Raw genomic sequence first — 16,325 nt, forward strand, 5'->3', positions numbered from 1 at the left:
TGCAAGTTAATCGTTATCATACAAAATAACGTTATCACCAGACGAACAGAGATCTCAGAGATCGTCTGCTTCTCAACTGTCAGTTTCGCGCAAATCGTGTAATATCTATTTTTGCGGAAACCTCCCGAAGAAATACAATCTCAGCGGCTTACACCTGCAACATAATCGTGCTTATTTGGAATGTGACGTCCTGTTCTTCGTCAGCCACACCTATCTGGAAAAGTAAACGTCGCACTGAACCAGCGCCCTTCCATTATATGAGCACAAAAGCCGAACTCCGAAAATAACTCTTCGGGTTTGATTGGGGTGTGATAGAATGAATACTCTCGCTTGTAGGAATGCAAGCTTCATACGTGCTCCTTGTCCATGCGTGTCAGACACACCCTTAGCTGGTCACTGGTATATAAAGGCACTGTGTGCGAGAAAGGAAAAGCCACAAGCAATGGAAAGGCTGTAGAGACTGTTTCAGTCTGTGAGGAAAAGCAGCTTGCCAGGCGTGAAGAAAGAACAAGGACGATTTTCCTGAGAAACGTGTATGCATCTCTCGTCTGTACAATTATCATGGCAGTTGTAATGAGCCTACAGTGACAACTTCGTTTCAATCATGCTGAAAACTTGAGCCACACGTAATCGTACAACTGAAGGTAAGGTGTCACAAGAGCTCATTTTCTTTTGCACTAACGTCAATAACAAGTGAAGTCACAACTATGTCTTTTCAGTCAAAGCTATTGTTACGTTTTGTAACACCGCAGTTCGGACATGAAGTTACTGATACTGAAAACGTTTCTAAATCCTTCTTTTCCTATAGCGTTTGGAAAGCTATATGATTTCGCCTGTTCCAGACCTAAGCATTAGAAGGGGACGGGTGGGGGGTGAAGATTGGGGGAGGGAGAGCTTGCGTCAGGTTGGGTGGAGGTGGGGGGTCCGCCTGGGGGTAAAACAAGTACATGATAGTCATCCAGCAACACTAACACAAGGACTAATGCTGGTGTCGACCATAACCATTTCAAGAGAAAGACAATCGCATTACTCAAAGGATTGTTAATACAACTCGAGGAATGCGACTGAATGTAATCAGTTTTACCAAACGCCACACGTATGCTCCATCCCGAGCAGGGCCCCAAAGCGCCTAAAACACAAAGCATCGCTGCTCTACTCAAACCAGGCTTAAGCACACACTGCCCTCCTACCTGAAATTAAGTTCCCCATTCTGAGCAAATGATTTCAATATTTTCCTTTGGCTAAATTAAGATTCTTTTATTTCTTGTTTTTAATTTTAATTGTATTACTTTTCCAGTTATGTATATGTTTACTTATTCAGCCATAGATATAAAAATAGTATTCCACATAAAAAAAATAAGCCTACAAAACCGTTCCAGTCCAACCATATTCCGCGTACACAATCTTTACCTCCATCCCCATTTTGAAACATCACAACAACAGACGTCCAGATATATAACACGATCATAATTATGTGTTCTCTGTTTGCATGTTTGTCCAGTGTCTTGTCCCCACATCATAGTAAAGTATATTAACTCTACCTGTCACAAGATAGGCCAATTGGTTCTAAGAGGACGTTAAAATTAATTATCATCATCAGGGCCTCAGTTGTGACCTCAGTGGCCTCATTTTCGCGCTGAGCCTCCTCTGACGGGGAAATAGAAACAGGCCAAGTGCTGCTATCACCGATGATACTAAATCTCAATTTTCCCCGAGTACGCAGTAGGAGGGTCCAGCAGACTTTAATTGTGTGTCTGTGTATCTGTCTGTCTGTCTGTCTGTCTGTCTGTCTCGACTTAACAGCTTATTGCTGGGAAACTACTGGGCGCAGTTCGTTCAAAAGTTGATACACTAACTTGATAATAGGTCCGATTGATCGTATTAAAACTTCATAATGTTACCTGGGACCTAAATGCCAAATAAATCACAAACACCACTCTTAACGGTGGGAGTTTTTGCGGTGGGAGGCTGGTCGCTTTGCGAACAGCCTGAACTAAAGGGGAGACTTGAGCGGCGAACACGTCACGCAGTGACGAGAAAAGCATGATTTCAGTGCAAGCCAGACAACGGGTGGGGAAATGGTCTCGGCAAAGAAATTACAATGCAGGGTTTGGTCTCGGTGAAAGAGAGACAGAGAGCACGAGAGAGTCTATGGCCAAAGTGATCCGGGTTCGATTCCCGGCATGGGCGGTCTATTTTTTTTTTTCATTCTTGTTTACTATTGTTTATTATGAACGTTTTAATGTTTTATTTTACTCTAATAGTTTTTTTAATTGTGTAAAATAAATAAATAATTTTTTTTTTAATCCAAGTGATCCGGGATCGATTCCCGGCATGGGCGGTCAAATTTTTTTAAAATTTTTTTAATTCTTGTTTACTATTGTTTATTATGAACGTTTTAATGTTTTATTTTACTCTAATAATTTTTTTAATTGTGTAAAATAAATAAATATATATATATTTTTTTTTTAAATCCACGTGCACAAGACAAAAACTTTCATACTGGGGGAGCGAGCCAGTCTGAAGAGTACTCGGGTCCAGCGCCAGCGTTTTTTATAATCTCGTCTCAAAACGCAGTCAGACGGGCGGCTATCGTGTGAAGGTTGTAGCTACCAGAAGAAGATTTCTATCGTTGACACAAAGGGTCAAATCTCCGTAAATAAGGCCTTAAATCTGTACGTCATAAAAACAAATTAGGGAATAAAGAAATAAGGCCTAATTTCTTGTAGGGCATTGATAAAATAGGGCCTTTTTTATAAGGCATAAGACAAATCAGTCTCATAAGGAAATGTCGCACCCATGTACTCTCCTGTACCTATCCTGACTCACAGTTTGCAAACTCACACACACACACACACACACACACACACACACACACACACACACACACACGCGCGCGCGCGCGCGCACGCACGCTCTCTCTGTCTCTGTCTGTCTGTCTCTCTCTCTCTTTCTCTCTCTCCCTCTCTCTCTCTCTCTCTCTCTCTCTCTCCCTCTCTCTCTCTCTCTCTCTCTCTCTCTCTCTCTCTCTCTCTCTCTCTCTCTCTCTCTTTCTCCCTCTCTCCATTATCATTGACTATTCGGTGTAAATGACTGCATCATCATCATCATCATATCATCATCATCATCAACATCATCATCACCATCAACACAACCATCATCATCATCATCATCATAACCATCATTATCATCATCGTCATCATCATCATCGTCATCATCTCACAAATGTTTATTTTATGCGTTTGGATTCTAACTTCTATAATGTTCCTGTTTTAATAAATAAAGATATACTGTTCAAAAAAAGAAACGCATAGCTTGTAATATTTGGTTAATTTAGTTATATGGCTACAAGGATATCCACCAAACTGCACAAAATGTTTATCTGGTCGTCGACCTTTCGTCCATTGCCACAAGTGAGCTCTGCACGTGACGCATGCGTTATCAGTGGCTACAATGTCAAAATTGCTCATTTGGCATGACCACTCGTCATGCTTCAGTGTAATCTCGTGAAACTCGGGGAATATTGAGCTCTCACCATGTCTTCCAAAACCCATAAAAGCGGATTGTTCGCCACAAAGAAATCAGACGACAATTCAGCGACGAAAGATGGCCCGATTGAGCAGAGAAGACCGCCAAATTGCATTGGGTCGTTTACAAGCAGGCCAAAGTCAAAGTGCAATCGCCAGGCACTTCCACGTGTCCCAGAGCACCATCAGTAGACTGTGGGTCAGGTTTCAAGCCACTGGCTCCGTTGCTGACTTGCCACAAGCGGGAAGACCAAGGGCGACAACTGCTGCTCACGACCGCTTCATACGGCTCCGCCACCTCCGGAATCGTTTCCTGTCGGCCTCATCTTCTGTCCAGGCTCTCCCCGGGCCACACCGATTATCGGACCAGACCGTGCGGAACCGCCTGCATGAAGCTGGTTTGAGAGCTCGCAGACCTCACAGAGGAGCTGTCCTCACCCGCCGCCATCGCCAGAACCGAGTGCAGTGGGGCAACCAGCACCTTCGCTGGACCGTCCGGAATCACTGGAGACACGTGTGGTTCAGCGACGAGTGCTACTTCCTGCTCCAGCGACATGATGGTCGGAGGAGGGTCTACCGGAGAGTAAACGAACGTTACGCGCCCAACTGTGTGGATGAGGCACCCGTTCATGGTGGTGGAGGCGTCATGATGTGGGGGGCGATCAATACCGCTGGAAGGAGCACCCTGGTGCACGTCCAAGGGCGCATAACTGCCCAGCGATACGTGGAAGAAATTCTGCGCCCACACGCCCTTCCTCTTCTGGCTGACCAGGATGCCATATTCCAGCAGGACAACGCTCGCCCGCACACAGCACGACTCACCACCCAGTTCCTCACCGACCACCATGTCCAGGTGCTTCCCTGGCCATCCATGTCACCAGACATGAACCCGATAGAACACCTCTGGGATGAATTGGACAGACGTGTGCGCAGGCGAGAAGAAGCGCCGGCAAATCACCGCGATCTATTGCAGGCACTTCAGGAGGAGTGGGACACCATCCCACAGCAAGATATCCGGCATCTGATCCAGTCCATGCCCAGAAGGTGCCGGGCAGTTGTTGCTGCTCAAGGCAGTCACACCCCCTACTGACTTGACAGCCTCGGCACCCAATCGTATTGATTGACTGATTGATTTGAAGATGCAAATGAACTGTGTGTGCATTCAACTGTGTCCATACCAAATTTCAAACATATAATCTAAATATTGGATTTTCTGTTAATTTTTTCGAAAAATAAAACAAATTTGGCAAGTAGCAACTATGCGTTTCTTTTTTTGAACAGTATAGATAAAATCACACCAATAACCAGGTTAGGTCAGTTTAAATCAATATTTCGGCATGTAATTTCCTTCTTCAGGATGGTATGGAAAGAATGTTCCTGTTTTAGTGTAAATCGGTAGTGTTTTTTGTTTGTTTGTTTGTCTGTTTGTTTGTTTGTTTGTTTGTGTTTGTGTTTGTGTGTGTGTGTGTGTGTGTGTGTGTGTGTGTGTGTGTGTGTGTGTTTGTGTGTGTGTGTGTACGTGTGTGTGTTTGTAGTCCCAAGGACAGATGTTAATGAAAAGGCCCAGCCTTAAATCGTTATCCTTGTCAAATAAAGTTCAGTATCAGTCTATAAGTCTGTCCGTGTGTCTGTCAAACCGTCCGCCAGTCTGTCTGTCTGGAATCGAGACGAGGGTCGTGGTGTGTGTGTGTGTGTGTGTGTGTGTGTGTGTGTGTGTGTGTGTGTGTGTGTGTGTGTGTGTGTGTGTGCTTGTGTGTGTGTGTGTGTGTGTGTGTGTGTGTGTGTGTGTGTGTGTGTGTCTGTGTGTCTGTGTGTGTGTCTGTGTCTGTGCGTGTGTATGAGTGTAGAGCGATTCAGACCAAACTACAGGACCGATCTTTATGAATTTTGACATGAGAGTTCCTGGGATTGATATCCCCGGATATTTTTTTATTTTTTTCGATAAATACTTTTGATGACGTCATATCCGGCTTTTTGTAAAAGTTGAGACGGCACTGTCACACCCTCATTTTTCAATCAAATTGATTGACATTTTTGTAAAGCAATCTTCGACGAAGGCCGGACTTTGGTATTGCATTTCAGCTTGGTGGCTTAAAAATTAATTGATGACTTTGGTCATTAAAAATCTGAAAATTGTAATATTTTGTTTATATAAAACGATCCAAATTTACGTTCATCTTATTCTACATCATTTCCTGATTCCAAAAACATATAAATATTTTATATTTCGATTAAAAACAAGCTTTGAAAATTAAAAATATAAAAATTATGATCAAAATTAAATTTCCACAATCGATTTAAAAACAATTTCATCTTATTCCTTGTTGGTTCCTGATTCCAAAAACATATAGATATGATATGTTTGGATTAAAAACACGCTCAGAAAGTTAAAACGAAGAGAGGTACAGAAAAGCGTGCTATGCAGCACAGCGAAACCACTACCGCGCTGAATAGGTTCGTCAGTTTCACTCCGTTATGCACAAGCGGCGGACTACGGTCATTGTGAAAAAATGCAGTGCGTTCAGTTTCATTCTGTGAGTTCCACAGCTTGACTAAATGTAGTAATTTCGCCTTTCGCGACTTGTTTTAGAAATACGGCAGTAAGGGTCACACGATCGTAGCAGTAAATAGCTTTACCAGAAGGGTGTTGATGCCTGGGACAATTTCTAGAATCTAATGCATACAGCATATAATTCATGAGCTACATCAGATCCAAACAAAGCACGGTAACTGTGCCGTTTTGTGCGAGTTCTGTTCCCTGAATAAATCGCAAAACCGTACAGCACAAGGACAAACGGTGGTTTTTTCTGACCCCCTAAAGCAAAGGACAGTGCTTGGTTTTTTTTCCCTGGGTAGTAGCCGTACAAAATGCTGTGTTCATTTTGTTATAGCTTAATGTGAACAGACATGGCAGTGTAGTGTATAAAGGCGAGGCAAGCTTACTATAGGGCTTGTATGCGTATATAGCTTGGGTAAATAAAAATAATGATACGTATATGTATATGGCCTAAATACTAAAATAGTTCCAAGCGCCTCACAAAAAACATACATAACAAACAACTATGTACACAATTCCAAATCAATTAATAATACACATCGAAATATACTTATACATTTTACCAAGGTTTTACGCACATAATGCCAAGTCAAATACACATCGACATAATTACTGGTGGAGACATACCGTTCACGCTTCAGTGGAGACTGATCTCCAGTGTGCATGTTTTAACAGCGTTAATCTGCAAAGCCCGCTCGATGTCAAACCTTTTTTCTGTCGCACATGTTATGCAGGTTAGAATTTATGCATTCCGTTATCATAATGCAATGCCAACTTTGTGTATTCGATCTTTAGATTTATATTTAATCACGTTGGACAATTTTGTTATAAACACAGGGACTTATATATCCTCTGACTGCTGTTACTATCGCTTGAACGTTATACGCACGAGCAACACTGCCATCTTTGCTGCGGTTAGTAATCATGGTCGTAATTATCATCATCGTCATAAACATCAATATTATCACAACCGACGTCACTTAACACTACCAGTACCGCTTTTGTTAGTAATCATCATCTTTTTTTTCTTTTTTTTCAAACCCTATCTTTAAGCTGTTGATTTAAAAATGTAAGAAAAAAGAAAAAAGAAAGAGGGAGAAGGAAAAAAAAAAAAAAAAAAAAAAAAAGTAATCATCATCTTCATCATCATCATCATCATCATCATCTTCATCATCATCATCATCATCATCATCATCATCATCATTATCATCATCATAATCATCAAAACCCAAGGAGACAAAAATCGGTATTCATTCTGAATGCGTATTTTCTGTACAGATTCAAGCGGAAGCGAGCGTCCGAGGCAGCAGCCCGACTGACAGCAGTCATACCTCTTACCTCTCCGACAGCTGGTATCTTTGAGAAATGACCAATAACCGCTGAATCTTGCCTTGTGTACTTTGTTCCCGTCCGACGGTTGGTATCTTCGAGAAATGACTAGTAACCGCTGAATCTTGCCATGTGCACAACTTTCCCATCCGACGGTTGGTATCTTCGAGAAATGACTAGTAACAGCAGCTCCCTTTCTGGTAAAGCTACATGTTCAAGAGAGACAATTCAAGAGCTGGTCAGACAACGTCCGGGAGGACTTGGCGGGGATGACCTTCCCTGACCCCCGTTAGATGGCCGCCAACAGAACAGTCTGCTGAAGAGTTTCTGTCTCTTTTGTTCTCCAAATTAATACTCTGGGGAAAAAAAACCACAGTCATTCTTCTTTGGCATACCCGTTTACCTTAGAATACATAGCCTTTTGACTGATGTCTGTCTTGCTTTGGTAACCAGAGTTGTGTGAGATTGGAATTTAGATTGCCATTTTTTGTCTGATAGCTGTAAAATATAATGTTTCTTTGTTAAAATTAAGTCTGTGGTATACCAAAGGACAAACAGCGATTATCTTGAGTGAGTTCGTTTCTTTCATGTGTTACTTGTAAACACTTCCGAGTACATGGGGCAGGGTCGTCATTATTGTTTTCAACATTAGTATTGGTCAATAAACTAATCAAACAAAGGAACACGCAGTTAGACATACAAACTAACGAGTGAGAAGCAAACCAATATATACAGGCAAAGGAACTACCCACTTGTTATTGTTTTTTGTATGGGGTACCCTCTCGTACGTTCCACCCTACCTCTCCCCGCACAGGATTTGTGACTTTTGAAAGATCACGCATTTTTAAAGATCAGGGAATTCTTAAAACCATTGAAGTAACAAGCGCCAAAAGACACCAGCTTTTTAAAACCTGGTTCATTTTACTGTGTTGGACCTAACTGAAAATAGTTCCAAACACGGAGACCAACCACCACGTAAACTGAGAAATGGAACACATTTGAATCCGTACTGCATAGCCAAATAGGCTGAAAGGACGTTCAAAACCAATAACCAAACAATCATCTCTTAGAATAGCAAAATTTGCATTGTTTTGCAGATCAAAAGACGATAGAATTGTTGTCCTTGGCATTTTCTATCAATCTAAGAATCTGACGAGTAGCGTTTGGTCGTTCTAACGCAGCAACACACAATGGCTGAAGGTGGGCATAGCTCGCCTGATGATACTACAACCTGGGGCCAGACAACGGCACGCTTAATAGAACAGAGGTTTGATATCATCATTCAAAACTTTGACAAGATATGTTCTTTGAGTGCCGAAATTCGAGACACAGGTTTGCGTGCTGTCAGAAATATGACAGATGGTTTGGACCGGGAACAGGAGTCCACAGCAAAAGCTATCGATATCAAGACAGAATATGAAAGACATGGCAGGGACATTAAAAGAGAACCACCAGTCACACTATCTAAGGGGAAACAGAAGACAGCAGCACCAGCTGTCAGCATCAAGCCAGAGTGTGTACAACACAAAATTAAAATAGAACCCGGAGTCACACATTCTGAGATGAACGAAGAGTCTACAACAACAGTTCTCGGCATCAAGCAAGAGCATGAGGGACATGGTGAAGTACTTAAAAGAGAGCCCGGAGTCAAAGGTTCGGAAGTACAACAGGACTCTGCAAAGACAGATTTCAAAAACAAGAAACAAACTCAAAGACATGAACTGAAAATCAAACAAGATCCTGGAGTCAGATGTCCCGAAATACAAGCGATTGCTGCCAAAAGCACGAAAGAACCTGAAAGACTTGATGCAGAAATTAAACAAGAACCGCTTAACAGAAGTTTTGAAGAGAAACAAGAACCCCTCAGCGATGACGACGTGGAAGCATTGAGAAAAGTTCTTGAGAGCTTCATAATCCCTGCGGTCCCGATATGCTGTGAGAAGTGCGAGTCCTGCAAAAGTGTGTCGCATAGGCAACTGTTCACGAGCTACAAGACAGAGAAAGAGTATCTACTTAAAATCAGTTTCTCATGCCACACAGAATATGCTGTTTACTTGATATCCTGTGAGAATGCGAAATGTTTGACAGAGAGCAGGAGTTCACAGCAAAGGAGGCAGGCTGAAAGGCATCAAGCACGGGAAAAAGACTTTCAATTCAGGTATCAGTATGTAGGAGAAACTGGAACAAGAATGATGGACAGAATGAAAACACATCGTTCCGCAAAGACTGGACCCATACGGAAGCATTGCAAGACAGCCAATCATGACGTGAGTGATATGAAGTGGACAGTGATCGAGGTCATCAAATCGGAAAAAGACAGAAAGGACAGGGAAACATACTGGATTCAAGAACTTCAGGCAGACCTCAACACTCAAAAGACCAACACATCTCTGCCTAAGAAGTTTCCATTGTGTACATAAATATTTTGTAGCCCATATTTCCCAAATCAGACTTAAATTGATTCGCCTTATCAGCTAGCGTGTAAGTCACGGTTACACGAGTATCCCCATGGTAACCGTTTCAGTGCTATTACCGGATTTCTTGAACGAATGAGGACGAGGAGGGGAAGAGGGTTTCGAAGATAAAAGCGATGTATCGCTTTCTCTCGCGAGAGTGCAATACTGTAAACTACCCCACCCCTGTATGCACGGATTTTGATAATAGGGGATGTGAGTTTACACGGTACTGCGCCCTGTGCATTATCAGTTCCTCGCTAGAAATTGTGATCTTTGGTCTCACGGTTTGAACATTTAACCTTCACCGTCCTTCCTGGGACATGGACGACCTAGAGCCTCACAAACTCATTCCTGAAGATATCTTGTCCGCTGTTCTTTGTTATCGTTGTTGTTGTTTTTTCCCCAAGAATAAATATTGTATTGTAATAACGGCAAGCAAATACAACAGTTAGCTGCAGTAAGTTGGCCACACACACACACACACACACACACACACACACACACACACACACACACACACACACACACACACACACACTGCAACGAGTTCTAGAAAAATGTAATACCATGGGTACCAGTACACTATTCAGTGATTTATTTCAACACTTGTGATACATTTATGAGATTATCTATAATACTTATGAAAGAAAATCATATATTTATACAAGTACCACACACAAAAAACGATACTTACGCCGAACAACATTCTACAACATTGAACGCCTGCCATCGCGTCGACGGTTCCGCGTGCCAACAAAACAGAACTGTCAGGGCTAGTAAACGTTTTATTCCATTGTCCATTATGCTTTAAAACAAACAGTAATGTTTTTTGTGATTCCGATGCTGCTGTTTTTGGTTTGGATTATATGAGGAGGAAGTTCTCTAGTTGTTGTTTTAGAGGGATTAAATAAGTGTTGGTGTTTACAAATCTTTTACATCTTAACGGCATATATTTCCAATGTGGTAGTTTGTGATTTTTAAACGGAATTAAACAGCAATTTTTATATATGACTATTTTACATATCTGTTTTAAATCTTAACAGCGTCAGATTTGTATACAGACAGGTGTTTTAGTTGAGAACAATGTTTATTTATATTACATAATTTATATTCAAATACAATATTCAAATATACTATTAATGTTGTAGTCCTTCGTTTGTTTTTATGTTATATGTACCACCACTGCAATGTCTCCATGTGAGATAATAAAGGTAATTTGATTTTAACAAGCAAATGTATTACCATATTATCCCAGACAGCGATATTTACTTATTTCAAGCTTTACAGAAAGCGAGATTTACTTCCGATAGCTACACAGAAAGTGATTTTTTTTTTTTTTTTTTTTTTTTTTTTGGGGGGGGGGGGGGGTATGATCCAAACAACATGATTAAAACGGTTTCATGAACACATAAGCTGGGTCACTGATCACAACAAGTAATAAATCATTTGAAAGGCAAAACCTTTGGTATCACTAGCAGAGTGAATAGAATGTAGCGTAGAGGTTTTAAAATAGTATTACCAAACCTTACTCACGAGTTCAGCAGTCAGATGTGAAAAGTACCTCCGAAAGAGAGTCAGTCACTTTCTGATTGGCTGAGGCTCTTGCTGTTTTGCATCAGTCGATGTAGGAAGAGAGTAGTTCTAGGGACTGCCGTAGTGTTAGTCAGATACGGCAAACAGTCCCCGCAAAAATCACAGTCGGTCATTTTGTTTGGATCATACCTCGTATTTACATTTTTTGTCTCCAGCAGAAGCCTGTATTTACTCCTGAAAGCTACACATAGAGCTATTTGTATACTTCTTAAACCTCTATAGAAATCTCAATATACTACTTAAAGCTACACAGAAAGCCTTAATTATACATCTCCAATATCCATAGAAATCTGCATTGACTCCTTAAAGCTACACAGAAATCGATCTTTACATCTTCAATCTAAAACAAATTATCTAAATTTACTCTTCAAAGCTTCACAAGAAGTGGTATCTTTAATCTCCTTAAAAACCTTCATTTTCTACGTAAAGCTACACAGACAGCAATATTGTGCTTGTGAAAGCTCCCCAAAAAGCTACGTTTAATTCCTACAACTTCCCAAAACGCGACATTTACTTGTAAAAGTATCACAGAAAGCAGGTTTTATGTACATGGCATGGCTTAGATTGAAATCTGCGTGGATTCCGAATCTATCTAAATAGATAAAAAAAAATTAAAAAAAAAGAATCGGAATTTAGATCTCTTTTGAATGAGATCATAATTCTGGTTTGTTTGTTTCTTTGTTTGTTTGCTTAACGCCCAGCCGACCACGAAGGGCCATATCAGGGCGGAGTTGCTTTGACATATAACGTGCGCCACACACAAGACAGAAGATAGAGACGGTTGTTTAACGTCCCTTTAGCCATTATGGCGATACCGGACTGGGACAGAGGCAGACAGACAGACAGATAGATCTGGACAAATAGAAACATAAAGAGAGAGAGAGACCCAGTTTCTGTCCTGCGTAAATGTTTCAGTTTTCAAAACACATACATAACTGCATTTCTGCCGAATGAGGTCCTCGGCTGAGTTCATCTCGATCTGGATGTGCAGTCACATGAGACGAACAAGAATCCGGGTAAGCTTGCTCCTTTCACGGTCTGTGTTTGCTTCGAACGTCAGCGTACTCGTGATTATAGCAAGTCGTGACTCAATTAACCGGGTTGCAGAAATGTGAAAGGCAGCAGCTTTTGTCCGACGTAAACGTAACAACTTACACACAAATACATCTTTGCTAACCCAAGTACGCTCAACCCCCAACCACCACGATCCCACGATGAGTTCTTCGCGACCCGTATGTGCAGTAGAGTGAGACGTCTCGATGATCCGGGTACACGTATCGCGTGGCCGTGATGAGTCATATATCTTCACGCCGGAAAAATAGATAAATCGTGTTTTGTTGGCGTAACACAAAAGATAAAGATAGATAGCTTATATAGCGCCGCTTCACAAATTTAACTATGCTAAGATACGGTTCGCATTAACTCGTGAGAAAAACGTGAGGTGGGTAGCTGTATATTTGTTGCTCAGAGAGGTGCTAAACATCCTGCTCTTAACGTTGTGTAGATGAAGAATGTTCAGTATATATATTTGTCTTTGTACCCACGATACTATATTTGTTTAAATGCGATGTTAACAGTTGCTTCAGCATTATCAACTCTCACAGATTCTTACTTTTTGTGGAATATTGGTACGTTTGACCTTTAAACGCTTAGTTTGCACATACTGTAATGTCATGAGTTAACTACTATGTATTTGGGATAACGTAGTTTGGCAGTTTTCTTGTGTTCAGGTTTTATGACATTGTGTGGTATGATACCCACACATGAGTAGGATACGTAGTGGTTACATGCCGAGTCTCAGTGAATATTAAAGATAATGGTCGAAGTTATAAGCGGATCATGAAAAATGCGAGGTTCAGACATGGGTTTTCAGAGATTGTGATGAGGATGACACACCAACTTGAGTTTTTGCCAGGGAAGTTGGTGAACGCAGCCGAGGACCTTACGCGGCAGAAATGCAATTATATATATGTATGTGTTTTGAAAACTGAAACATTTACGCAGGACAGAAACTGGGTCTCTCTCTCTTTATGTTTCTATCTGTCTACCTCTATCTGTCTGTCTGTCTGCCTCTGTCCCAGTCAGGTATCGCCATAATGGCTAAAGGGACGTTAAACAACCTTCTCTATCTTTGTCTCTCTCGATCTCTCCCCTGCCCTCCCCCTCTTTCCCTCACCCCCTCTTTTCCTCAATCCCCCCCCCCCCCTCCTTTCTGTTTATCTGTCTGTCTCAATGTCTCGCTGACTGATTCTCCCTGTTGTAACTCAATGTTGGATGGTGAAATAGTTGAACAAGTCGATCATCACAAAGTGCTGGGTTTTGTTATCGATGACAACTTGTCTTGGTCAACTCACATAGAGCAACTTAGTAAAGTGGTGTCAAAGAAAGTATATCTCCTATCTAGAATTAAACACTTCTTGAACTGCCACACCCGGAAGTTATTCTTCATTGCTCATATCCAATCTGTTATTGATTATGCATCCACTTTATGGGACTCAGCAAGTGAAAATTCCTTAAAACCACTTAGCCGAGTACATAAAAAGAGCGCTAAAAGTAGTATTACTAAAGCAGACTACTCTCACAAAATTAGACTACATATACTTAGGGATCCTACCTCTAAAGTCAAGACTGCTTTATAACAAAGGAATCCTTATGCAAAAAATTATATCCGAAACTTTACCCCACATCATTTGCTCAAAGTTCTCTTTGAAGAATGCACACCACCTTATGAAATGTAACACTCCTCTTCCTCGGATAGACTTATTTAAGTCTAGTCTAGTTTATTCTGGTAGCCGTCTCTGGAACGTTCTTCCGAATGCCCTACGGGAAGCTACAAGTACAGACTCTTTCAGAAACAAATATATATCGCATATAATGAGAATAATACAATCTTGATTGTTATGTTCTTTTCGGATACAGTCACTCATTGTTTTAATTAACGTGTTTTTTTCCCCCACGAATTTATGATGTTCTGCACAAAATCCATCATTTTGCAGAGTTGATGTACTATTGAGGGACTTTTACACAAGTTTTGCTTTGCACCTATAATGCGCTTATGTTGATAAACGTATACTATTTCACTTATTATGTTTTTTTATGTAGTAGTAGTTATTATAGTAGAATTAGTCCCTCTTTAGGGCGAGGGTCAGATGCAAAAAAGTATTCCTATGCTTATTCTGTACTTACACTCGTAAAATAAAGAATTGTCATTGTCAATGTCATTGTCATTGTCATTGTCTCCCTCTCTCTCTCTCTCTCTCTCTCTCTCTCTCTCTCTCTCTCTCTCTCTCTCTCTCTCTCTTTCCCCCATTAGTCTCTCTGTGTTTTTGTTTTAATCTTGTGTCTGTCTTACTCACACACTCCTTCTAAAACCCTTCTTGTATTCTTTAGTTCCTGAGGAGCTTGCAGGCACTGATGTGATTTACATAATTCTGACCCCCCAAGCAAAATGTATGTTAAGCAACAACTTCATAAAAAGTCCTGGAAAGGCAGCACTCGTTTATGAGTTTATTGCCTTTACAACGTACTGCTCCTGTGTCAACGATGTTTGTTCAACCGACCGCTCATTTGCTCTTACCAGCTCTGTAGATAAGCAGATGTAAGTCCTTACACAACAAATACAGCAATTTGCGGACCACTACAATTCAGAGATAGCTCTGTTGTTTTGAAGTCCGCAAATTGGTTAGAAATAGTGACTTGTCCGCATATTGCTGCTTTTTTCAAATCGTTCCGAACACTATATTTAGTGAAATATCGAAGTAAAAGTTTTTTTGACACCTTTATATCGAATTCCCTAAACATTCCATTTATTTTCAACTTTCTATCTCTTCAAACAAAAAAGTCAAAACAGGTCCGCATATTACTGCATTTTGACGGAAGTACAAAAATGATGCACAATGTAGGCCCTATATGTCCACAAATAGGCGAAAATACCCTATGTGTGTGTGTGTGTGTGTGTGTGTGTGTGTGTGTGTGTGTGTGTGTGTGTGTGCGCGGTGTCTGTGTGTGAGACTGAGAGTGTGTGTATGTGTGTGTTTGTGTGTGTGTGTGTGTTTATACGTATATGTGTATGTGTGTGTGTGTGTGTGTGTTTGCGTGTGTGTGTGTGTGTGTGAGTGTGTATGTTTATATGTATGTGTGTGTGTATGTGTGTGTGTGTGTGTGTGTGTGTGTTTGTGTCTGTCTGTGTCTGTGTGTGTGTATGTGTGTTTGCGTGCGTGCTTGCGTACATGCAAGAGAACGTGCGTGCTATGGTGGGTGCGTGCGTGCGTGATAAAGATGACTGACATTCTACCATGGGTGTGTTCGTGTGAAAGTAGCACTGGGTTCCGATTGTAAAGCATACCGGCCTCTTCCTGGTACGACGATGATGACTCAGAGTGGGCCACGCCTACGGCAGAATAGGACTGTGTCTTTTTGAGGCATCACCTTTCAGTCAACAGCTGAAGGGAAGTTTTGCTTCAGGCCGACGAGTGGAGTGAGATTGAGTGTAAACAACATGTAAACTGGGGCTGCCCACTGAGTTCTGTGCTGTTCTCATGCGATCGAGGATTTGAGCAATAAAAGCTGCAATGAAGCCTGGAAAAAGAAACAAGTCGCGTAAGGCGAAATTACTACATTTAGTCAAGCTGTGGAACTCACAGAATGAAACTGAACGTAGTCCGCCGCTAGTGCAAAAGGCAGTGAAAGCGACGAGCCTGTTTGGCGCGGTAGCGGTTGCGCTGTGCTTCATAGCACGCTTTACTGTACCTCTCTTCGTTTTAACTTTCTGAGCGTGTTTTTAATCCAAACATATCATATCTATATGTTTTTGGAATCAGGAACCGACAAGAAATAAGATGAAATAGTTTTTAAAACGATTTC

The 16,325-nt window shown here is 41.3% G+C and overlaps 1 protein-coding gene across 1 annotated transcript; it reads left to right on the forward strand.

Moving 5' to 3' along the window:
* Positions 1–415: 415 nt before the first annotated feature.
* Positions 416–12,280, forward strand: LOC138954722 (uncharacterized). The gene is made up of 2 exons (XM_070326495.1): positions 416–644; positions 7,363–12,280. The coding sequence occupies exon 2, from the start codon at positions 8,604–8,606 to the stop codon at positions 9,831–9,833; it is 1,230 nt and encodes a 409-aa protein (XP_070182596.1). The 5' UTR covers positions 416–644; positions 7,363–8,603; the 3' UTR covers positions 9,834–12,280.
* The last annotated feature ends 4,045 nt before the right edge of the window (positions 12,281–16,325 follow it).

The sequence above is a fragment of the Littorina saxatilis genome, unplaced genomic scaffold (genome assembly GCF_037325665.1).
Source record: "Littorina saxatilis isolate snail1 unplaced genomic scaffold, US_GU_Lsax_2.0 scaffold_581, whole genome shotgun sequence".
NCBI classification, from domain to species: Eukaryota; Metazoa; Mollusca; class Gastropoda; order Littorinimorpha; family Littorinidae; genus Littorina; species Littorina saxatilis.